We start from the raw sequence: 26,356 nt of genomic DNA, 5'->3' as shown, positions 1-26,356 counted from the left end.
TTTCCTTGGTTTACTATTAACTCATTATTTTGAAAAGATATTCAGAGCAGCAGCTTAAAAAAAATCTTTTCCTGCCCATATGTCTATACCTGGGGGGAGACCTGAACAGCCATTCCCTCCCTCTTGGTAGCTGGGTGGCCACATTCGTCATACTTAGCTGGAAGGTTTAATTTAGTATCTGTGACATGTTGGTGGCCATAGCAGGAAGACAATGCAGATAACTGTAATTAACTATATTTTAATAAATTGTGTCTTGGAAAAGAAATGTTAACTTACTGCGAAAAATAAGCCAGCCTCCCTCTTCCCCTCCAAACCTTCTCATGACACATACCAAAAGCTGCCAATTCGGGCTCCTTTTTCCACTTTCCCAGCGAGGCCGGCGGGTTTGGCCAGATCACAGTGGTGTGCAAAAGCAGGTCCCCCATGCTCAGATCTGCAACCTGAAATCCGGGGCAAAACTTACTGGGCGATGTTAAAAACACTCAGATATTCATGACATTTTAAAATGCAACAGGCTGGTGTCAATTCAACTTCAAGAAAATAATGTCTCTAAATAATGTCTCTCATTTGGTCAACTTTTTTTCCCTTATCCTGTCTGCCTATCAGAATTTCAAGAATAAGGTGGCCAAAAGGTACAAATCGGGCCTCTGAAATTCATACGCAGTAAACCTGTCAAAACTGATGAACAAAATTGGAGAGGGTTTGTGTTCAAATGGAGAGTTATCTAAGGAGAACAAATGGCTGTCAGCCACAAAGATCCAGCCCAGGAAACGGCAGACATTGACACCTGTGAGTTTAAATCCCTTTGGAGCCAGGGTCTTCTGAGAAGCAGTGGAATCAATTATTTCTTCTTCTTCCAACTCATTTTAAGGAAGATTTCATTTCACTTTAGAAGAGGGAAAAGAAGCCAACTGAGGAGTTGGGAGATTGTTCTTTAAGCTTGTGCAAATGTGAGCTCTGGAAACCATGAGGTCTAGTGTTGCGTCCTCGAAGGTCAAATGCTAAACCATCTCACGTGGACAAGTTCCTCTTCTCCTTGTAGAGACACGATGATCCTGAGATTCCACTGGGGTCTACACCTCACAATAGTCATGTGTGCCTTTTTCACTGGAGTCCTTGGCCCACTTCCAAGTCTATCAAAACCCCATCCTCCCACCCACTCAGCATCCTAATCACAGGCGAAAGGATCATCTGGTCTCTCAATGTGCTCCCTGTGCAAACATGTCAGAGCACAAGGCTTTGCAGAAATCAGAGTCCATGGTCCATCCCACTGGGAAACACCATAAATTGTTAGGAGGGTCTCCCTCTAGTTCGCCTCCCTGAAGCACCCGCCCACCAGCCTCTCACTTCTGCTCTGCGTCCACAGAAACCAAGCCTGAGTCCTTCTTCCTCAAAGCAGCAATTTGAATATTGGAAAACTTGATGTTGAGCTTCAAGGACAAATGGCTCTGGGTTTTGGTTTTTTTTTTGCTGCTTTTGATCTGACTGGGTTTCTAGATACACAGCTGCCGAGCAGCCCCCCATGGAGCATGGTGCCATTCGACACTGCCCTTCTCAAGCTACCAGGTCAGGCTACAGTGATGGAGATGGGGCTCCAGCAGTACAGAATACAGTGGTATTGCTGCCACTATAATGATTGGGATCATTATAATAATTAATAATTACTCGAATTATTATTGAGCAATATTATTAGTAGTACCGTCAGTGGTTAAAGACATTAAGCAATTGTAGTACTTTGTACATATTAAGTAACTAGTCAATCAAACACCCATGAGAGTATCCACTAAGGGAACTATATAGTCTCCACTACCCACGCCCCACACACCACAGCAGCGTGGTATATAAATAAGTCAAATTCCTTGGTACCATTCTGGTCCACAGCCTTAGAGGGAATGTTTTTAAAAGTGATTAAATGCCATATGATCCAACAATCCCACTCCTGGGCATATATCCAGACAAAACTATAATTCAAAAAGATACATGCAACCCTATGTTCATTGCAGTGCTATTTATTGATACAATAGCCAGGACATAGGAACAACCTAAATGTCCATCAACAGATGAACGGATAAAGAAGATGTGGTACCTATACACAATGTAATACTACTCGGCCATAAAAAAAGAACAAAACAATGTCATTTGCAGTAGCATGGATGGAACTAGAGATTATCATACTAACTAAAATAAGTCAGAAAGAGAAAGACAAATACCATATGATACCACCTATATGTGGAATCTAAAATATGACACAAATTAACTTATCTATGAAACAGAAACAGACTCACAGACATAGAGAACAGACTTGTAGTTGCCAAGGGGAGTGGGGGAATGGAGTGGGAGTGTGGGGTTAACAGATGCAAACTAGGATATATAGGATGGGTAAATAACAAGGTCCTACTGTATAGCACAGGGAACTATATATCCAATATCCTGTGATAAACCATAATGGAAAAGAATATTAAAAAAGAATGTATAACTGATTCCCTTTGCTGTATAGCAGAAATGAACACAACACTGTAAATCAACTATACTTCAATTTTAAAAACATGATTAAAGATCACTGGGGTAGATCATTGTCCAAACTCTACTTCCTCCCTTTATGTATTTGCACCTTCCACCATGTGATTTTCTAGTACTTCCCACTAGACTAGGCTGAGCCCCGAAGTCTTAGGGCTTGGCCATATGAGTTGGGCCGTGGACTTGGTATCAGAAGTTTCCACCAGCCCTCATAAGCTTCTGCCTTCCAGCCATGGAAAGGACATGATCTAGACAATCACTGCTGCTTCAGCCTGGATCCTAGAATGAAGAGACATGGAACACTCTGAGACCTAAGCTCTGAAGTTCACCAAGACAAGCCAAAGCCCAGCTGACCCACACCCTGTGAGTGAAATACGAGTATTTGCTGTAGTGAACACTAAGATTTTTAGTTCTTTGTTACCTGGTAAAAACAGGCTGATACAGTCGCAGTGCACATAGTTCCTCTCTCTTGACACGTTTCCACACTGTAAATGTAATAAGGGGGTCAGGGCTGCTCCCTCTGGCCAACAGCCTCTCCCCTGGCCTTCCATTGGTCCCCTTCCGAACATCTTATCAAAACTCTGAGACTGGGCTTCCCTGGTGGCGCAGGATGAGAGTCCGCCTGCCGATGCGGGGGACACGGGTTCGTGCCCCAGTCCGGGAAGATCCCACATGCCGCAGAGTGGCTGGGCCCGTGAGGCATGGCTGCTGAGCCTGCGCGTCCGGAGCCTGTGCTCCGCAGCGGGAGAGGCCACGACAGTGAGAGGCCTGCGTACCACAAAAAAAAACCCCAAAACTCTGAGACTGAGTTCTGCTAAAAGGCCTCTACCCCAACAAGGACTGGGATGCCTTGCTGAGTCAGGTTTTCTGAGCCCTTCTTTTAAGGGGAAATGCCCTCCTTGGCCTTTTCTTCCTCTGACCTAAGCAAAAGGGATGCTTGCTCTGTGTGGTCCAGCCCAACGCCCTAGAGTTTACCATGGGGTAGGGACTGAAGGTCCAGCTTCGTCATAAAATGTTTCTTTGTCCTCTGCGGATATCTGTCTTCAGGGACCTCCTGGGGACAGTTGGCCGGTGACAGTATCAGGTACTCTGTGTCCCTGGAATGTTACCATTTCAGTATAGACCTACCATTCCCAGTAGATACTGATAAATATTCCTATTCCTGTTTACCAACTGTTCACAGTACCAGTCTAGGGTTTTTTCTGGTTATTGCCATTAAAAGGTTACTCAATGATCAGGAATCACCTTTGTGAAAATGAGGCCATAACTTGTAAATGTCTGCCTCTATAGGCTGTTTCCATGACTGTTCCAGTATACTACTTGCTGTAAGTACTGTTGCAGAATTATAACTGATATTGGCATAGAGCATCCTATTTGCCCAGGACCATTCTCCCTGTGGTTTTATTTTTGTGGAATCAAGACCACTCTATCCTTTCCAGTTAGAAGACCATTCTCTTCTATGGAGAAAAAAAGAGATCAAGTAGATTTGAGTCATTTTCTTTGGATAATCAATTTGTCTTTGGCTACGATACCTGTGGCCCCTTTTAGGGGCCTATTTCTTTCTTATTCTTCCTATAGTGCTAAGACATAATCTTTCAGTGCTCTCTCTGGCATCTTCTCCAAGCCTTCATTTTTCTGGTCTTCAGACATCCTAATACTGATATAGGACTTTCCTACCCTGTAATACTGGTATATGGTCAAATGTCCCTCCTTCCATCTTTTGTACATTTTTTTTTTCCTAACAAAATCTCTGCTCACAAGAGACTGCTGTGTAGAACACTGTATCTCTTTGTTCCCCATTGGAAAGATTTCTTACTTGGTTGACAGAATTTTATTTTAGAGAACAGGCAGTCTCACCAAAGCCATATCCCCTTTTAGAGTCTCTGACTTTTGAATCATATTCATCTTTTTTTCTAAAGTCTTCGCAATCTGCTATCCATATCACCTTCTAGTCTTTAGCATAATGGTCCTTTGCTCTCATTAAAATTCAGAAATCAATTCAGAATATAATGAAAAATATAATGAAATACACTGAAATTGTTCATTTCCATGACCCAAGAAAATTCACTCCTGTCAAAATGAAATAAACTAAAATACAGGATGGAAGAAGCCTTATGATCTAAAACGTTTGCAGTATTATTCATAGTCATCAATAAATGAAGCCAAGCGAACTGCCTGACAATAGGAATTAAGTAAACCATTGTTCAATCACATAATAAAATATTCTACAGTAATTTCAAGGATTCTTTTGAGCCATTTAAAATAACATGAAAATTAAATAATTCTTTGTTCACTATAAAAAATTCGAGGTACAAAATAACTTCCAAAATATTCAAGAATATATACGGAACTATATTTAATTATTCAAATATATAATATACATAATTTTTTAAAAATTAAAATAAACACCAAAACATCAAGAGGTTTTGCATTTTGAGATCATAGATAATTTTTCTCCTTGCCTTTCTCTGAGGTTTGCCCTCTTCTTTAATAAACATAGTATGTTTTTCTTACTATAATAGTTTTACAAGAAAATGGGAACTAAATCAAGAGTAGCAGTGTCCATCCTTTCTACACTCTGATAGATTAAATTATCTGCCTGGTAGACTGAGAACATTCTCATGCTCTGCCTGAAATATCATGTACAAAAAATAAACTGTATTTCAGTGGAAAACTATGCACACCCTCCTGGGCTATCAGAGTCCAACCCTGTATCTATGTGCCTCTGAACTCCTTTGCCACTCTTTGTAAGGTGTAGGTAACAGATAAATGTATAAATTCTCTCCAGTCTGGTAGCGACTTCCTCGTGCTGTAGAGAAACCAATTTGTCTCCATTCACAAATCATCTGGATGTTTCTTCACTTCATACATATACCTGTGCTATTTTGACTGTCTGGTTCCCTCACATCGTCTGAGTAAAATAAATTCCTTCATACGTGTTCACTTGTACATTTCTATGAGATATCATGAATTTACCTTTTTCTGAAAAATCTTTTAATAGTCCAAAACCTTGTTTTGTTTCACTGACGACATAAACGTGAACCTAGATAATAACCCTTTATACCTCTGAAGATAAGGCTGTTTTCACATCTAGACTAAACAACCAAGTCTTATCCCCATTCTCTCCCCACCGCCCCACTGCCTTTCCTCCTCTTTCCAATCACAGCAAGAGAGTTTTTCTTCATAGTTGCCTCCCAGCTTGTCTCCTTTTTCTGAGGCAGAAAGCAAAACGAGGACAATATTCCAATCAAATCATGAGGTACAGAGGCATATCATATCTGTAATGATATACTGATTCATTTTAGTATTATCAGCATTTTTATTCACATAAGCTCTTCTCAGTAACTCAGGCACAACTTAGAGTTCATGCTATGTTTTTCTCAAGTATATCTGTTCCTGTGACTATTTCTTCTAAGTAGATTTTCAGGCAGACTTAAAAAAAAAGATTCATAGCCATTTGAAACTTTCATTCACTCAACAAGTATTTATTGAGTACCTACTACATGCCAGTTATTATTCTAATCTCTGGGGATATAGCCTCCACCTTCATTGGTGTTTAGAGAAACAGCCCAAGTTACGGTCATGGAAATTCACTCTCACACTTAACACAGAACAAAACCAGAGGTCCCGAGGGTGAAGGGGTGGCATCAGGACATGTTTCCTATATTAAGAAATAATTCAGCTGAGAAAGAAAATTCACCATGTAGCCTTGCGTAAAGGACAAAAGTTCCACCAACATGGGAATGTAAATTGGTGCAGCCACTGTGGAGAACAGTATGGAGGTTTCTTAAAAAACTAAACATAGAACTACCATATGATCCAGCAGTCCCACTCCTGGGCATATATCTGAAGAAAACTCTAAGTCGAAAAGATACATGCACCCCAGTGTTCACTGCAGCACTATTTACAATAGCCAAGACATGGAAGTAACCTACATATCCACTGACAGATGAATGGATAAAGAAGATGTGGTATATACACACAATGGAATATTACTTAGCCATAAAAAAAGAAAGAAATAATGCTATTTGCAGCAACATGGATGGACCTAGAGGTTATCACACTAAGTGAAGTAAGTCTGACAGAGAAAGACAAGTATCTTATGGTATCACTTATATATGGAATCTAAAAAATGATTCAAATGAACTGATTTACAGAACAGAAACAGACTCAGAGACATAGAAAACAAACTTATGGTTACCAGAGGGAAAGTAGGGGGGAGAGAGATAAATTAGGAGTTTGGGATTAGCAGATACAAACTACTAATATTTAAAATAGATAAATGACAAGGTCTTACTGTATAGCACAGGGAACTATATTCAATGTCCTGTAATAAACGACAATGGAAAAGAATCTGAAAAAGAAGCTGAATTACTTTGCTGTACACCAGAAACGAACACAACACTGTAAAGTAATTATACTTTAATTTAAAAAAAGGTTTCACCAACAAAAACACTATCCTTGTAACTATTTTACTTACAAATAGCACCTTAAAAAGAAACAAACAAACCCAGCTCTGTGGATAGGTGTGTTGGGAAGAAGTGGGGGTCCTTACCTCTTTTTTCTCACCAGTCTGTTCAGCAATCAGCTGGTCAAACACAGCCCCAAATTCTTCATGGATTTTCTGCATTTCATTGATATGACTTGCAACCTTATTCATAGTCTTGATGGCCACTAGAAGAAAACAGGTCATGAAATAAATGAAAAGGCTGTTTAAAGACTCTCATGGAGACATGAGCAAGGAGCAGATCTCAGGGGCCCATGACTCACAATCCAAGTGGTAGTGTTCCTCACTCTCCGCGTCCGTCAGAGCAAAAAGCTCCTTCAGCAGAAGTGGGTACTTGAGGATCCTCTGGATGGGCTTGATGAGGTAAGACTCCAGAGTGGACGAGTGTTGCTGCTTTGGGTTCTGGGCATCCAGGAATGCCTTGAAAGCCGCGTCCATCTTGGCTGGAAGAGTTTAAATACAGGTTGTCTGGGCAGGATGTCGAAATGACTCCCTTCTCACAATTTCACTCACTAATTCCAAGGTGCCTTTTTACAGGACTGAGAGTACAGTGAGTTGTCAGAGGGGGGAAAGAGAGCTCAGAGGGACAACTGGAAGGGCCTGTCCATCAGATTTATTTGTTTATTTGAGGGGCGGCCCAGTGAGTTAAGGGATAGCAGAGTCTGTAAATCTATACACATGGATTTTCAAGGGCTGCTGTTTATGGTCCTTGCATTAAGAATGTCTTCTTATTCTGATACTTTGACATCTGAGGCCTTACAGACCCTGGGGAAACTGCCCATCTCAGAGTTAGCCAATTCCTAGATGGTAAAGGACTCACCTGGAAGCATGCCTTTCACATGCAAGCCAACCAATCCAGAGCCACCTGCCTCCTTCCCCCTTCTATTAGGCTTTTACACTCGAGGCCACTATTTCCCCTGCCCTGATCACCCCAGAGCCTGCTGAGATTATTCAAATTACCCGATCCTAAACCTGTTTACCTTGCCTCACCCATTCCTTCCTGCAGAAACCACAATACAGGGTCTTGCCCATGTCCTCGCCCTCACTCATTCTGTCTCCTGGTGGGCTCTGGTGCTTCCCCTCATGGCCCTGCATGGCGTAACACTCCCCCTTCTCTTGGGAACCATGAGTAAGTAACAAACTATCTTTCTGATGGCAACTGTCTCCTGATCTGTTGGCCTCACCATATCTGAATAATATGAAAGCCTACGTTTTTGTTGGTTTTTTTTTTTTGCGGTACCTGGGCTTCTCACTGCTGTGGCCTCTCCCGTTGTGGAGCACAGGCTCCGCGGCTGTGGCTCACGGGCCCAGCCGCTCCGCGGCACGTGGGATCTTCCCGGACCGGGGCACGAATCCGTGTCCCCTGCATCAGCAGGCAGACTCTCAACCACTGCGCCACCAGGGAAGCCCGAAAGCCTACGTTTTAAAACACTCCTTACGCCAGTTTTTCTAGTCCTTCAAGCATTTCCTTGCTGGTAGAACCTCTTTTGAGAAAAGGCAGGAAAATAAAAAGCAGCAGCAGCACCTTGCAGCTCTGGTAAGTGGAGCAAGGCTGATCCCCTGCAGTGAACGCCTTTTAAGATCTGTTCTATGTTAATTCAGTGCTACCAGCTATTAGGATTTATTTCAGAGGGAAACATACATCTGACCTAAGGTAACTCAGGCAGCACTTTCCTCACCAGCTGGGCTTTCATCTGTGTCCCAGCTGGGCTGAAAAGCAGCCCTGGGGAGTTGTGGGTCCCCAGACAATGACAAAGGTACCTGCCAGTGGATAATTAGGAAGACACGACTTATGCCTTCCAGGTGCAAAGAAATGGCGGAGAGAGAGGCTGAAGTGAGGGCAAAGAATGGGAAGAAGAAAGGACAATGTATCAGAGTGACTAACTGTAGGCATGTATTTTTTAAGCTTCTGATAAAAATATATTTCCATCTCCAGTAATTAGGAATGTGAGCTAAGAACAGAAGATGCTGTAAAAGGACACCATGAAACTGTAAAATGATTCTTCTCACTATCTTTATTCAATTAAGAAAAACAGCAATCATGTGGGGAAGGCCTTGTAAAGACTACAATCTTTTCATTTTGTTTAAGTCCCATTAAGAGGAATCAGACTCCATGGGTCCGGCCACCAAATCCTTGAAGACAAAGAAGACTGGGAATGAGGTGACTGAGGAGAAGCCCATGGCCTCAGAAGGGAGCCCAGGCCCAGAGCTGATGCATGCAGACGCAGCTTCCGTGGACATCCCAAGTCTTGGTCCATGCCCATAAGAGGCCTAGGAATTCCCCCAAAAGTCCTCATGCTCCAAAACACAGCCATGTGCATTTCACCCATCAAGTGTATTTCACATCAGGGCAAAAGAGGGCACGGTTCTCAGCTCTTTGAGCGGTAAAGAGCATCACTCCCATGCAACCTAGATGGGAGTCTGTTAAGAATCATAGGCTTTTTGTCCTCAAAGAGTTCTCTTCAGGGCTTCCCTGGTGGTGCAGTGGTTGAGAGTCCGCCTGCCGATGCAGGGGACACGGGTTCATGCCCCGGTCCGGGAAGATCCCACGTGCCACAGAGCGGCTGGGCCAGTAAGCCATGGCCGCTGAGCCTGCGCGTCCAGTGCCTGTGCTCCACAACGGGAGAGGCCACAACAGTGAGAGGCCCGCATACCGAAAAAAAAAAAAAAAAAAAGAGGTCTCTTCATCTTCTTGGCACATTTGGCCATTAGAAAAATGTGGGTCACACCTAATGTTTTAAGGGATGGTTTTGAAGGATTTTCTAATATTTTTCAGGTGCAAAAAATAATGGTTTTGAATTTTAAAAATCTATAGGGGCAGAATTTAATCTAATCAAATGATTAAAAATAACACAATTGCTTTAAGAACTCTCATGAATATGTAATCTTACCATAGAGCAAAGTGCTCTAAAACTGTTATGTTAAAAACTCTCAGAACATAGCATTCAGTTAAAGTTTAAAAAGACGCACACACACAGAACTATATGACCAATTCAGCATATGTAAAACCACAGACTAGGCCATACAGTGGGACAATTTCCTTGTCCTACAGCAGGACAAGGAAATTCCCCGGTTCCCTTTAAATTTCTGTGCTGAAGTAGAACTCTTTTGCCTAGACTATGACTATCATTAAGTATGTCATTCTCTGGGGCAGGATCTTTTGTTGTCCAGAGACCTGTGTTGTATTAATGTTTATTATAATACGTTTTGAGTTAAATCAAGCTAGTTCTCTCTGGCAACAAACATAAATATAAGTAAATTACTTACAAATTCAGCAGCTGTTTACATGGCAGCCACAGTAAAGTGTTAAAGAAGGCTGATTTCCAGAGAGTCTTTGAAAGCGAACTTTCTATTGGTTCTACTGTTTACCAAGGACACGTTTCTCTAATCCTTTAACCTATCAACATTCACATGCAGAACTATGGAAGCGAAACAACTCTCTGGAGACTCTCAGAACACCCCATCATCTTCCTAGAACACTTAGGAACAGCAGCTTGCCAATCTAAAAATTCTATTCTTTTCCATGCAACATATAATTACAGCTGGAATGATTTTTGTAAATAATTGAAACAATTTTAGTAGTGATGGTGGTGACTATTATCACACCCCTGAGAACAAAAAGAGGTGAGGGAAAAATGAAATGCCACAAAAAGGTGTATGAAGTGTGGTAGGTTATAACAAAATTAATGAAAAATAGAAATAAAGCAGGGGAATTCTAAACTCCCTACGTTTCTGCATAATTGCAAAATGACTCATCAATTCTGGCCCCAAGTAACTGAGTCAAAACGTTGATGGTAAGAAAATGGACAAAACTGTTAATTCAAGATATAATGCATTTCATTTCTCAGTACAGTCGGCCCCCCGTATCTACAGGTTCTATCCACAGGTTCTGCATTGTGAATTCAACTCACCATGGATAGGATATAGCTGGAAAAAAAAATTCCAGAAAGTTCCAAAAAGCAAAACTTGAATTCGTTGCACACGGACAGCTATTTACATGGCACTTATATTTTATTAGGTATTATAAGTAATCTAGAGATGATTTAAGTATACGGGAGGATGTGCATAGGTTATATGCACACACTACGCATTTTATATAACAGACTTGAGCATCCTCGAATTTTGGTATCCATGGGTGGGGGGGCAGGGTCCTGGAACCAATCCCCCACAGATACCGAGGAACAACCGTACCCTTATTTGTGGCCTGTTGGAACATCCATCTGGCACAACAGTGACTCAGATTTCTGTCCAAAAGCCCCCAACCACAGTTGGCCACACAGATGTGAACTGACAATGAACAGGCCCACCTGCTACCCAGTCCTCCCAGGCCTTACCTTTCACCAGGACCTTGGGGACCTTCGTGTGGCTGGCACAGAAGGCACTGTAGAGCTTGAAGCGGTCAGCATAATACAGAAAGGATCCCCCCAGAGAGAACAGCACCTTCTGGATTTAACAAGAAACAGTGCAGTTAGGTTATGGTCCTCCTCATCTGGAAATATCAGCAGGATATAGCAGGGAGCTCGCATCTGCCTGACTCTCCCCACAAATCAGCATCACTCACACCTGTCACAGCCTGTCTCAGCTCACTGATGGCCTATCGGAAAGTGTGTGGGCTTACATATTTGTGTAATAGATGCTGGATTTGGCTTTCTCAGTAATTACAGTCAAGATGTCACTAGTTTTCCAGGCTTGTGTCTTTCAGTGACCTATCTGGGATGTTTGAATGTTAAGGAGAAAGTAGATACGGCATTTTGGAAAAGACAGAAATCTCTTGGATTCTCTCATTAGTTCCTGTTGGGAGGTAGAAGTGACAAACAAAATAAAGGCAGGAAACGCATAAATCTCCCAAAATAGAAAACACATTTCCCTAATCACTAACTCCACCCTCTCCAATGCCACGCTCTCTTCTAGCAGGAATAGATAAGAACATAAGAAATAGACTCAACTAAGGAAACTGTCTCCCAGGCCATACCGTCTGCCCCCAACAGGATCAAAACTAGGTGGAGGCTTTCCCTATTAGGAATTTAATATGCCTGAGGTGGGATACTTTTTATCCTACACATTTTATATAAATATATGTAACAAGCCTCAGAAAAGTACCTTCTATGAGGTTTCACAATGATCTAGTCTAGTTCAGAAAGAGGTATTGCTTATTTAAATTTAGAATTTAAAACGTACGTTCAAAGCAAAAAAATAAGCTATACATATACACATATCCCATATCTCCTCCCTCTTGTGTCTCCCTCCCACCCTCCCTATCCCACCCCTCTAGGTGGACACAAAGCACTGAGCTGATCTCCCTGAGCTATGCGGCTGCTTCCCACTAGCTATCTATTTTACATTTGGTAGTATATATATGTCCATGCCGCTCTCTCACTTCGTCCCGGCTTACCCTTCCCCCTCCCCGTGTCCTCAAGTCCATTCTCTAAGTCTGCATCTTTATTCCTGTCCTGCCCCTAGGTTCTTCAGAACCACTTTTTTTTTAAGACTCCATGTATGTGTGTTTTGGATTTGAGTGATAAATTGGGTTCCACAAAGTGCACTTTATTGAATGAACAACACAGAGAAATCTGATAGACTATTAAAAACAAAAAAGGTTTATTATGAACCACACATAACTGGTAATTAGAGGCCTAAATTCTTTTCCTACATGTTGTACTTTTCCTCCTTTACTTCTCAAGCCCCATCCCTCCCCAAACCTCACCCCCTTGACCAAGAGGGTTTCGGGAGGGGCAGTCTGACTCTGTAGGTACAGTCATCCTTTGAGTCATATTCAACAATCAAATGAGAAAAACTGTAGAAGAAAAAGCTCTAATTGTAACGTCTTACTTTAGCCATATCAAGTCATTCATTTGTTTAACTTTATATTTACTAGGCACATACCATACAGCAAACACAGATAGAACATTAAGGTATTCATTTGTTCTTCCAGCCTTCAAAAATGATCTCAGAGCACAAAGTGTGCACAAACATGAGGGGTTTCTACACAAAGACTGCATTTCCCCTGTGTTTCTCTTCTGCAGGACTTCACAGAGCCTCTCACTGGCTGACAGACATTGAAAACTACCAAGGGGAAATTTTATCAGAACTTATTTCACCTCAGAACCAATTTTTTTTTTCTAATACTGTCTTAGGCAACACACTTTGAATATTTTAACAAGTTTTTATATTTTTGACAATATATAATCAGGATTTAAATGAAGCAGCAATGGCGGAAGCCAACAGCAACAGGTTTAAGAGTGAACACTGACTGTCCAGAAGCCAACTCAGAAGTGCCAGAGAGCAGCCCCAGGGCCAAGAATAGTGAACGTGCACCAGTTGTCATGTCTTACAGATGGAATGGAGAGAGTCAGATTAGGCACTAAATTAGTGAAATGAAGGTCGGGGAAGAAAGTTCCACTTAAATGGAATTTACACTGACTGCTTAGAGTGAACTTGCTAAAAGGATTACGCACCAACCCCTCCCTGGAATAACTCTGCTCATAACACAGTTATGTTCATATCACAGTTCTGATAACTAAACTCTCCTGAAGTGATCAACTGACTCTAAATGCAAAGAACTGGACTCACAGCAAAGGCCTGCTACATGAATATAATGAATGTTAGATATTTTAGATTAAAACCAAATGTTTTCGGGTCTGTTCGCATTTTTATTATGTTCCACGTTAAGCAACTTTTTGATTAATTGACAAACTACTGGCCCTTATCATGGTGTCCTAATATCCTATCAATAAATTTATCAATGAACCAAACTGTACTTCAAGTGGACAGTATGACCAACTACCCTGAAGGGAAGAAAAATGAACTAACACAAGCAATTTCTGAACACACAAAAAATGAACTATATGCAGTAGTTAGGGTTAAAGGGATATTATGCCTGCAACTTACTCTTAAATGGTTCAGAGAAAACAATTATATTCAATATACAGAGACACACACACAGACACAGACACAGACACAGACACACACACACACACACACACACACACACACACACACCCATAAAGGAAATAGGTAGGGAGAGAAAGGATAAAGCAAATGTGTTAACATTTGGAAGAAGGCTGGGAGAAGGCTATCTGGGAATTCTTTATACTATCCTTGCAACCTTTCTGTAAGTCTGAAATTACATTCAAATAAAAATAGAGAACTATACATGAATATATGTCCATATGCTTATGTATATGAATATGTGTGTGCATTCTAAATGACTCCTGTTGCAGAGAGGGACTGTAAGGAGATGACACACAAAAATATATGGAAGGGGTAGTCTTCATCTCATCCTACAAACCTGTATACATACTAACATTACACACCCAGGTTTCTGCAAGTGTTAGAAGAGAGTCAAAGTGTATGGGGGTCCCCACCTATATGGACAACTGAACCCAAGTTCAACACAAGTGCAAAAGCAATTCAGTGGAAAAGGATTGAAGGATAGTCATTTCAAAAAATAGTGCTAGAAACATTAAATATTCATATGCAAAAAAATTGACTTTGATTCACATCAGATCAGAGACCTAAATATAAATCCCCAAATTATGAAACTTTTAGGAGAAACCATAGGAGAAAATCTTTATGACCCTGGTTTAGGCAAAGAGTTCATAGATAAGACAGCAAAAGTATGACCCAAAAGAGAATAAATTAGAAAACTTGGATTTCATTAAAAAATAAAAACTTCTCAGGGGAGGGATAAATTAGGAGGTTGGGATTAACATATACATACTACCATATATAAAATATATAACCAACAAGGACCTACTGTATAGCACAGGGAACTATACTCAATATTTTGTAATAACCTATAAGGGAAAAGACTGAAAAAGAATAGACGTATATGTATGTATGTGTGTAACTGAATCACTCCGCTATACACCTGAAACTAACATAACATTGTAAATCAACTATACTCAATTAAAAAAAAAGAAATCAACTTAAAAAAAATTCTCTTTGGGAGATACTGTATGACAAGGAGAAAATATTTACAAATCATATATCGGTAAAGGGCTCATACACAAAATTTCCAAAGAACTTTCAAAACTCAATGAGAAGAAAAGAATCCAATATAACAAAGGGGCAAATGATTTGAAAAGACACTTCACCAAAGAAGATATATTGAAAGCAAATTAGCACATAGAAAGATACTCATCATCATGTCATTAGAGAAACTAAAATTAAAGCCACAATGAAGTGCCACCACCTACCTGCTAAAATGGCTAAAATTAAAAAGAGTGACCTGACCTTGTTTTAACAATGAGGAGGAACAGCTAGTGGGACTGTACACTGGAACCAGTTTGGAAAAGAGTTCCACTGTTTCTTAAAAAGTTAAACATACACTTACCATATGACTTAACCATTCCATTCCTAGGTATTTACCCAAGAGAAATGGAAGCATATATTCATACTGAAACTTGTACATAAATGTTCACAGCAGCTTTATGTGTAATCACCAAAAACTGGAAAAAACCCAAATGCCCAAGAAAGGGGAAAGGGTCACAAAGTGCAGTACATGCACACAATGGAATACTACTCAGCAATGAAAAAGCAATAATTATGGGTATATGTAACAACAGGGATGGAACTCAATATAATTATACAGTAAAATATACCACATAAAAAAGTGTATATGCTATATGTTTCCATTTATATAAAATTCCAGAATGCTAACTAATCTGTAGTAACAGAAAGCAGACATAGCTGCCTGTGGCTAAGAGGCAGCCATAAGAGGAAGGAGAGAGGAATCACAAAAGAGCAGGAAAAACAACTAGGGGTGATATTATGTTCATTATCCTGATTGAAGTGATGGTTTCACAGGTGTACACGTATGTCAAAATTCATCCAACTGTACACTTTAAATATATGTAGTGTATTGTATATCAATTATACCTCAATTAACCTGTTTTTTTAAAGTACATGAGGGTTGCCACTGACACCATTAAGCCAACAAGCCAACAACATTGTGCACAAATCAGTGAACCTTTGTCAATCAGAAACACAGCACAGGAAATTTCTGCAATAAGAGAAAGCCGATCAAGGAGAAGGAGACAAGCTGTCAGCATCCTCACTGAGGTACTAGTCATAAATCCTCATTAAGGCTACAAGGACACGGCTTCCCTGGTGGTGCAGTGGTTAAGAATCCTCCTGCCAATGCAAGGGACACGGGCTCGAGCCCTGGTCTGGGAAGATCCCACACGCCATGGAGCAACTAAGCCCGTGCGCCGCAACTGCTGAGCCTGCGCGCTAGAGCCCGGGAGCCACTACTGAGCCAGTGCACCACAACTACTGATGCCTGCGCGCCTAGAGCCTGTGCTCCGCCGCAAGAGAAGCCACCGCAATGAGAAGCCTGTGCACTGCAATGAAGAGTAGCCCCCATTCACCGCAACTAGAGAAAAGCCCGCGCACAGCAACAAAGACGAACGCAGCCAAAAATAAAATAAATCAAAAAAAAAAAAAAAAGGCTACAAGGACACTGTGTGCTGGAAGATTGTCTTCCTCCTAGATAATTGATAAGCACTTCCATTAACCAGTTTCCCAGAACAAGATAAGTTAATTTGTTTATTGGAAAACCAAGAGTTCTAGTCTAATTTGTTAAGAGCAAGTATTAAAGGCCCCTACATAAACAGAACAAAAGGGAGGCACATCTTCCAAAGCAGAAGTCAGCAGAGACACCAGTTTAATGCAAGTCCGTGGCACTGGTTCTACCTCAGCCAGAAAAGCAAGATGCAGTGCGTTCCCCTCTCAGACTCCCTTTAGGAACTGACTCCACTAGCAGTTCAGTGAAGACTCAAGCCCACGGCAACAGTGCCTCCTGCGATGCGTTATTAGGAGATTCGACTTGACCTATAGGATAGCCCACCCTTGACATTAAGAGGCAGCTTTACACTATTTGAGGATGAGACTTACCTTAAATTGATCAACTTTCTCAAGCTTTTCCAGATCAGGTACCAATCTCACTCCATCTTCTAGAGTTTTAAGGAATTCTACTTGAAACTCTACCATTTCAGTTAAATTTCCAAATAGTACATCAAGCTGGAAAATGCAAAAGAATTTCATCAACCCCCTATTTCATTAGTGTGCAGAACCTTTATTTGCTTCTGATTTCAAAGTTTTTCTACCCATACTTATAAATTACGGTAATGCTCCCACCACCAGAAGGCGGGGCAGCTCCCTCCTTCCTCTCCAAGTGCACACCAAGAGCTCCGCAGGCAATAATTTGGTCTATGTATTACAATTAAATGAATTCAAAATGCTCTCAGTATTGTGTGTACTTCCCAGGCCTTCCTCTTCACCAAGTCAAGCTATCGTGTGACCCTCACAAAGTTCAGACAATTGCCACCATACCTCATCTTGGGTGAGAAAAGTTTCTTTTTGAAGAGGTTTTAGGTATCGCTCCATGAGACAGTTTAAGTCCTAAGGGTTGAAAGAATATGTGATTAGCACAACTAAAAGTCTATAAAGAATCTAAAGAAAAAAAAATTATGTCCCAAATGCTAACATTTCAGTCTTTAGGTCACTGAGGTTCCACTGAGGCAGAAGTGAGCCAACCTTTTCTCAAAATATGTCAGACTTTCCAGGCCATATGGTCTCTGTTGCAACTATTTAACTCTGCTGCTGTACAGGAAAGTGGCATAAATAATACATAAGTGAATGTGTGTGGCTGTGTTCCAATAAAACTTTATTTGTAAAAACAGGCAGAGAGCTGGATTTGGCCCAAGGACCATAACTTGCTGACCTCTGACTTAAAGACTAAAACAGATCATTAAAAACAGATGATACTATTGTAACATGGAACTAAACATAACTAAATTATACAGTTAGAGGAGTATATCATTATACAATTATCATAATTAGATGAATTATAGAGTTATAGGAATCTATTATAAATTATATAGTGTTGAAATAACTTTCTAGGCCCAAGATGGAGCCATTTCTGCCTGGGGTGTCGTGTCAGCAAACCTAAATTTAGATCATTTTTGTGTGCCTGTCAATACACCACTTGACCAGAATGTAGTATATCCACTCAGCCAATTTCCAAATGCCAGGCCAACTCTGGGCCTTCTCACCCCAACCAAGGTTGACTACGTGGCCCCAGCCAATCAAGTATTATCTATTTGTCTCTTCCTTGTTCTTTATTCTTTACCCTTTGAAAGCTTCTTGCCTTCGGTCCCGTTTTGCAGTTCTACAAAAGGAGACTGTCCACTTCATGAATAAAGTTTTAAATAAAGTTTTTATCACTTTTAAATTATCTTCTTTAATCATTTTTAAACAATAGTTGTATGTATTATAAATTATATAGGAACAAATGATATAGTTTCAGGAATATAACTAAATGTCAGAACAAATGATAACACAAAACAGACCTGATATCTTTCTGCCTAGACTCAAAGTAGATTGTGAAGATACTACTTCTTGAATTTGTCAAAAACGAATTCAATTTTAGTATGAGCTCAACAACCTATTTAGAAAGGTCAGAAGGTTCGCTTAACATCCACCATCATCTCCTTTCGGAGTCAATCAATCAGTTATTTATATCAACGAAGTGCTGTAAGAATAGATATGCTTCCCTAAAACACAAAAGGAGATCGTAACATTCAGAATCAAGGCCAAATTCCATAGGAGAGACCAAGATACCGTTCAAGACCGTGATGTGGCTTTGCTGTTAGTCAACACCAGTATAAACACAGAGCCTGCATCCTTCCGAAAGATGGGAGGAAGCATGCAGGAGAGAGGGCAGGAGAAGAACGTACTTTCACATAGGTGCGCTCCGTCTCCAGGAGCTCACAGATGACCTTGCGCAGCTTATCGGCGTCCGTGAGCTGTCTCATGGTGGCCAGCTGAGGCCCGGCAGAGTCCTGGGGGGACGGGCTCGGGTCAGAGGAGTTCATCTCGTGCAGACTGCGGCAAAATGCAGCCACCTGTTCTGTGCTCTTCAGAGCACAGTTGAAAAGGCAAGACAGACGAAGTTATCCCCCACTAGAGAGACTTGTCTGGCATCTGTCCCTCCTAAAGATGTTCTTCCTGGTTAATGAACTGCCACACATGAATCACATCTCTCGTTTCCCCAAATTGCTCCACACATCTGAGAGCTCCCTGAATGCTCAAAACAACCATAATAACAACTGCTGACATATACTGAGTGATCACTGCATGCCAGGCACGGGTCTGATTCATCTAATCCTCCCACTTGGTAAGTGAGGGCTATTAGCATTCCTATTTTACAGCTGAGACAACAAGAGGCCCAGAGAGGTTAAGTAACTCATCCAAGATTGCACAGCTCGGATCTGAACCAGGCAGCGTGGCTCAAAGCCTGTGTTCTTAATCACTCTGCAAGAAGCTCTCCAATGAGGAGAGGAAGATATGGACAAGTGCATTTCACCCAAAATACAACGGTAATTCATTATCAGACTCTCAGTTCACTGCACTATACATATTTACCTTGCAAAGCTGGAAGATGATTTTATAAGCAAAAAGTCTTCTGTCTCTATTAAAAATTGACACGGAGGCAACTCTCTAGATAACAACAGATATATATATATATATATATATATATATATATATATATATATATATATTTTTAGTTTCTGTCTCTCCAGCTTCTCCAAGGCAGAAAGATTCCACCACCACCTGCACTCACCACCTCCCCTCTCCTCCAACTAAAACTAAGGGGCATTGGCCCCTGAAAAAGACCTCAGTAGGAGAGCTCAATCCCCACCCAATCTCTGTCCAGGATGATTCAGGTGGAAGTTTGGGAATCTAGAATTCTAAAATTCCAACTTTTCAGATTATGCAAAACGGTTCTTCAAAGCAAGGGTTGAAGACGGACCACTGAAAATCCTGTGGAATCAGTAATTCCCCACCTTGGCTGCATGTAGGAATTACCTGGGGAGTTTTGAAACCTCCAAATGCCCAGTGCACCATTCAGATCAATTCGATCAGAATCTCTAGGATGGGATGCGCAAGTGTTAGTATTTTTTTAAAGCTCTCTATGGTATTACTCCAAAGGCTATTTTGTAGCACAACATCCAGTTTATTAGTTTATTAGTATTTGTTCGAATGTACCACTCTACAAATGTCTCATGCATATCTCCTTGAAAGTAGTGGCTGCCTTCTTGGACTGCTCTTCCTTGTTTCTATTGTCCAATTCACCCCTAGGCACAAAGTATTTCCAATATAGACCTGCGCAGATAAAGAATTACTTTCAGGAGTGAGCAGGTGGGTATCCCACCTGCTCACTCTTGAAAGTGAACATCCTGAGAAGACCATCCTTCCAAAAACAACCATTGGTGCAAAGAGCTGAAGGTCAAGGCTGGCATTTTGTGGTAGGCAGAGGAACCAAACCAAGTGTATCCCATGGGGGCAATTCTTAAACACAGAGGAAGGTAGGTAACATTAGCATGCCTTCTCCTCATTAGCATATTACCTTTCCCTCATTAGCATATTACCTTTACCTCATTAGCATATTGCCTTTCCCTCATTAGCATATTACCTTTCCCTCATTAGCATAGCCCAAAGGGAAGGAAGCCCGGAATAAAGACAGAACAAGGACATGGGAAATCAGAACTTAACAAGGATACATTAGGAGCAATGTCATGACAGGAAAGAGCAGAGCCAGGACCCAAATCCACGCAATTATTGATCCAATTTTCTTATGGTTACACAGCTTATTTATTGCTAGCACAGATCCTGGTCTTATATGCCAGGATGTATTAGTTACCTGTCAGTGGCACTGTTAAACGTTCCCTACGGAATCAGTGTGTCAGACATTGACAATCCCCACAAAGAATTCTCCCTTTGGTGACTCATGAAAAACTCACCAAAATGGGCTGAACTGTAAAGCATGTGACTTATAACCCAATAAGGCTGTTAAAAAAGAAAAACTACTTTTTTTAAATCACAGCCTGTTTCAGTAGAAATAAACTAAACAGTTTGATTTAGTTATGTTAGGGTTTTACAAACTCAATGTCATCATTAAATATAAACAGTTAAATATGGCTTTGTCCTAATAATGAAAAAGGAACAAGTAGGTCCATTTTAACAAAAATGTCCATACGCCTTTCAGATGATCTCATGATAACTGTAAAAGGCAACTGCAAAAAAAAAAAAAAAAAAAAGGCAACTGCATTATAACATAGATATCATGGAAAGGGGGTTGTGCCTCACCAAATGAAAATCCCATGGAAAGACAGTGATAACAGCTGACAGCTTAAGTGCCCTGCCCTCCAGCTAATCCCAAACTCTCCTCTGTCACGTTGATTTGTCACTCGTCAAAACAACAAACGTATAACTGGCACCTTCGCTTACACAATGCTTTTCTAAATGTCCCAACAATAACCACAGCTGCCTGTCATTTACATGCAAATTAATAACATAGCTATTACTCATGATACCTAAATCCATTCCCGTATTCCCATCAGAGACACAGGAGACCTTTCTGCAGTTTTATCATTTAGACAAGTTGCCATGAGAACTCCAATGTCCTCACAGATTACACCAAGGATGTCCCACACTTTAAGAAAAGGCAAGTTAGAACCTTGGGACTCTGACATATCAAAGGCAGGAAATTCAAAAGACATTTCCCTTTGTGCTCCCAATTTGCACCACCCTGACTTGTTGCCATTCTCAGCAATATCTGGCTCAAATAATGAAAGGCATGACATGGAGTTTCTGGGTTTTCGTTCCCTCCATTTCACCATAAATACTTTAAGGTGTCCATTTTTAAGAGTGTGAGTAGGGTCCCTGACTTTGCCTATGTCAAGTCCACCACCTCTAAGGTTCAGTATTCTGAGTTTTAAGCAGGCCCATCGGGAAAACTCAGGTTAGTGAGATGTGGGCCAAGGCTCTAGTGCTCTAAACCTAGCCATCTCCTACCCAACCTCACATCAAACAGCCAGGCTCCCCACCTTCTTCCTGGCACACCCCTCCTGAGCCAAGTCCTGGATTATATTAGGAAATACCTTTAGCATCCCTGGGGATACCTAAAAATATCCTTGAGTCCTCTTCTGAGAGTTCAGAGCCTTAGGCATCCCTTCCTTATAAGACAGAGTCTTCCTAAGCTAAGATAGATTTATCGGGGGGCGGGGGGGAAGCAGTTTCTCCACTGCAAGCCCCTTGTCTGATTCAAGTTATAAACTCTCAGGTTTATCAAGGAACTGGGTCAATATGGACATAATCTTTTTACTGTCAATTCCATGTTATCTAAATAAATAATAAATAAATTTAATAAAATAAATAAACAAACAAAAAGATACAGAATAACAAGCTATATTGTATATATCATCAAGGGATGTTATTTATAAGGCTCTTAATGAAATTTTTGCTTGGAAACCACTTCAAAGGATATCATCAAGTTTGAGAATTTTGTTTTACTAAAATATTACCCCCCCCGAAAATGAAATGCAGGTTGTCTTTAGAATACCTCTAACCTAGAGATTTTACATGTTGTGGCCCAGTTTTTAAGTCCCCCTGCTCCCATACTGTGGCCAAACTTATTTGCATCAAAACCTATTAGGACCTGGGGTCGGGGGGCTGGGGGATGAACTGGGAGATTGGAATTGACATACATACACTACTGATACTATGTATAAAATAGATAACTAATGAGAACATACTGTATAGCTCAGGGAACTCTACTCAATGCTCTGTGGTGACCTAAATGGGAAGGAAATCCAAAAAAGTGGGGCTATATGGATTCGTATAGCTGATTCACTTTGCTGTATGGTAGAAACACAATATTGTAAAGCAACTATGCTCCAATAAAAATTAATTTAAAAAAACCTATTAGGACCTTCTCCATGTAGCCTGGCCAGGATATAGGATGTAGAAGGAGTTGAGTGCAGTGCTTTCCTCCCTCTACCACTGAGTGATACATGGCATCCTGGTCATTTACACATCAAGCACTGTAGCCCAGAAAGAGAGCTGCCATGAGAGGTCCTCAACATAACTCCTAAAAGCCAAGTTTCCTGGAATGGGTACAAGTAGCAAAGGATTGCTGGAAAGAAGAAGACAGACACAGTTTCTCCAAGTCCAAACCTCTCCCCCTCTGAGGACTGCCATCAGTCCCCAGGGACACGAAAAGCACTTACGGGCATTTCAGAGCTGCCAGTTAAAACGGTTAATGGGTAGCCGAGCTGTTCTGCTGTCAGGATGAAGAGTTACCCACCCAACGTACAGAAATGAACATGACAACTGAAGGAGGAAACGGGCTAGTGTACTGAGGTCTGCGTGAAGTTCAATGTTTATAATGTCACTTTCTTCCTGTGGAAGATGAAAAGAAAGTACAAAAAGAGCGGGGGAGGCTTTCAAGTACACACTACCAACCCAAGCTACCCAGCTGTTAAAGCTCTTCCTGTTATGCAACCACGAAAGGCAATTTCTATCTCGGGATGAGTTCAGAGTTCTAAAACTGTCCTTTGAGTCTGACCGATTTAACACTTCCCGCAGATTTAAAAGGGGCCAGAGTGGCCTGAAATCTTATAGCCTTTATTTAAGCTTTTTTGGGAAACAAACACCAAAGTAACATATTCCATAATTTCAGAGACCCTCATATACAATGATAACCCCTATAGTTCTCTGGCATCTTTTTGGTCTCCTTTTGAACAAACTTTGAAGAAGAAACATTCAATAAGCATAAAGGCTTGCTTGAGTAAATCAGGTGTACTCACTGTCCGAGTTCAATTTCATGAAGTGACACGAAATCTAATAGTCAACAGACTCTGATATTAATATTTAACTATTAAAAGGTTTAACTTGATTTTAAATTATTCCTCCCCCTTAACCCACTAAACATTTTTCTTATTAAAGAGGCAACAATCACCGTAGGAACTGGCATACACAATATAGGTCACTTGACATTAAATCATTAATACATTCCCTGGGCCAACACTTGTAAAGCCACCTGCTTCTCAAGTAAGCAGAAATAAAGTCAAAAGCACTTAAAACTTTATAGGAGGCAAGTTGAACATCCTTCTTCCAGAAATGCTTGCTGAATACTTAGGCTACCCGACTGGAGGTGGAGATGGGGAGACTTATCACACATATAACACAAACATGTTCAAAATCTCAACACCCAAAAGAAAGAGGGAAACATTCAAATGACATTTACTTTTAAAAATAATAACAACAACCCACCTTTCTATCATTTAGAAATGAAAAAACAGATACGTGTAAAGATTCTTGGCAAACGACTTCACTCCAACTACCGATGTCCCCCACTCCCATGTTAAAATGTATATTCTCTATCAACAAGGGGATCTCAAGGGCAGAAGGCTGCAATATGGGGACATGAGACAAGCATATCACCATCATTTGAACTGGGAAACAAATCAGCTAGAAAGTCGTAACATAAACAAAAGGCTAGCTAGACAGAATTCAAACAGTGCTCACCAGGTGAAGCGTCCGATATACAGAATCACTGGACCTGCCACTGTTTTCAATCCTGGGCTTGCGCTTTATTTTCCACAAAGCAGACATCATCGGGAAGGTATTCTCATGATAATTCTACCTCCTGACACGTTCCACAAAGAAACAGAAGTTTCTTAAAATACTCGGAGAGCACCGAATGCCTTCTGGCTCCTGAGAGAGTATTCTCCCATCCAGACAGCCCATGCCGGCTGTGCCATGAAGACCTATGGCTGCATCTCTCCAGAGCGAGAACAGCGACAGCGCGACCCGACAGCAGCCCCCTCTGCCCGTCAGTGCCCTCTGGGAGGGTGTCAAAGGCTAACCGATAAACCAGAATTTATGCTTTGATTTCACCTGGCTAAACAGCAGAAGTTCCAGAAAGGGAGAGCCAAGAGGCAAGAAAACAATGCAAAAAAAAAAAAAAAAAAAACGCCTCCCAGGGATGTGAGCGTCTCTACCCTGCAGACTGAGATGAGCTGATTGGCCTGCATCCTGCACTGCACAGGAATATTAAACCCGCCCGGCTCAAACTTTGAAGACACCCCTCACAGAGTTGAGAGCAGACACTAAAAACTAAAACATTTTTTTAACAGTTCATATTTTCACAATGTCCCCCGAATGCTTTGTTACAAAAACCAAACATTTCCGAGATAACAACAATGTGGATTGAAAAGAAAAAAGAAGGCTTTCCAATTGGAAATGCTCTGAAAATGATTCTCATACACTGGCTAAGTGGAAAACAAAATCACAGCTGCCAGGGGGTCTGGAATGCATGATAGGACTGCCCTGAGCTAATTAGCATTCATTTCCAGAGACAAGAGTTTTCAATTAGAAGCAGGGAAACAAGTGGGGGGGGGGCGGTGAGGAGGTCCTTTGAGGTTGTCACCCACAGTCACCAGAGGAAGGAGGCGGCTTACAAAGAGAAAGGCCGCCAGACTGTCCCTGTGGTGTGGAAGTCCCGCGCCCCAACCCCGTGGATGTGACAGTCCCGTGTCACCACGGCTCAGCAACAAACCCACAATTACCTACTTGCTCAACCCCCGAAGACCACGTGCCGCAAAAACTGCCATCTAAAAAAAATTTGTAACAACACACAAAACTCCAACGCGCCTTCTCTTTATCCTGCCCACTGTTTCACAAAATGATTCATTTAGGAAGAGCAGCAAAAATATTAAACAAATAAACAAACAAAATCGACAGCCCTCATGTATTCAGCCAGAATAAAAAATGATTTCCTGTTTCATTTCACTTATTCATTTGTTTGTTTATCTATTTATCTAGTTTTCACATTCTACACGGAGCCTGGTGCATTCAAATTAAGGCTAAATCATCCTTCCACTTTTAGGCAGCTTACGACTTAAATATGAATGTTTGGTTTATCCTCAAGAAAAATGACACGCTGATATAGGAGCCGCATCAAAAAATTTTGATCCTTAATCAAGAAACTTAAGATATACACTTGCTCTTACTTGAAATCATGAAAAAAGACACGAAGCTTAAGCGTTAGAAAAATATTTCATGAAGCTTAAGCATTAGAAAAATATTTAAGTGGGTCATGAGTATACAGTTGCCTCTTAAACAACTCAGGGGTTAGAGGTGTCGAATATCCTTGCAGTCAAAAATCCACATATAACTTATACTCCCCCCCCACCCCCATATACGTAGTTCTTCCATATCCACGTGGTTCGTCCGCATCCACGGTTCCGTATCCATAGATTCAACCCACTGCAGGTCAGTAGTACTATTTACTATTGGAAAAAAAATCCACATGTAAGTGGACCCTCGCAATTCAACCGCATGTTGTTCAAGGTTCAACTGTATATCTAAACTGGCTTATACTATCACTAATTAATTACTTCCTTCCTTTTTTGAAACCTGGTATTTAATACCAGACCTTAACAATCTGGCCAGAAGGTCGTTTTAGCAAAGCAGTTAACA

At 41.0% G+C, this 26,356-nt stretch overlaps 1 protein-coding gene across 5 annotated transcripts in view; it reads right to left on the bottom strand.

Annotated features, from left to right (window-relative positions):
• Positions 1–26,356, bottom strand: part of TIAM1 (TIAM Rac1 associated GEF 1) — a 138,357-nt gene that overhangs the window by 14,100 nt on the left and 97,901 nt on the right. For 2 of the 5 annotated variants that reach the window (XM_060099758.1, XM_060099759.1), the window contains 7 exons: positions 18,766–18,945; positions 17,360–17,428; positions 16,922–17,047; positions 11,359–11,467; positions 7,288–7,467; positions 7,073–7,191; positions 332–440 (listed from right to left, as the gene is read on the bottom strand). In XM_060099758.1, the coding sequence (XP_059955741.1) occupies positions 332–440; positions 7,073–7,191; positions 7,288–7,467; positions 11,359–11,467; positions 16,922–17,047; positions 17,360–17,428; positions 18,766–18,945 (892 nt within the window). Of the gene's footprint in view, positions 1–331; positions 441–7,072; positions 7,192–7,287; positions 7,468–11,358; positions 11,468–16,921; positions 17,048–17,359; positions 17,429–18,765; positions 18,946–24,400; positions 24,491–26,356 lie in introns of those variants that run through there. The other 3 variants (XM_060099762.1, XM_060099763.1, XM_060099760.1) reach the window with 3 other exon arrangements.

Source organism: Mesoplodon densirostris, chromosome 5 (assembly GCF_025265405.1).
Source record: "Mesoplodon densirostris isolate mMesDen1 chromosome 5, mMesDen1 primary haplotype, whole genome shotgun sequence".
Taxonomy (NCBI): domain Eukaryota; kingdom Metazoa; phylum Chordata; class Mammalia; order Artiodactyla; family Ziphiidae; genus Mesoplodon; species Mesoplodon densirostris.
This window is presented reverse-complemented; position numbering and strand designations above follow the sequence as displayed.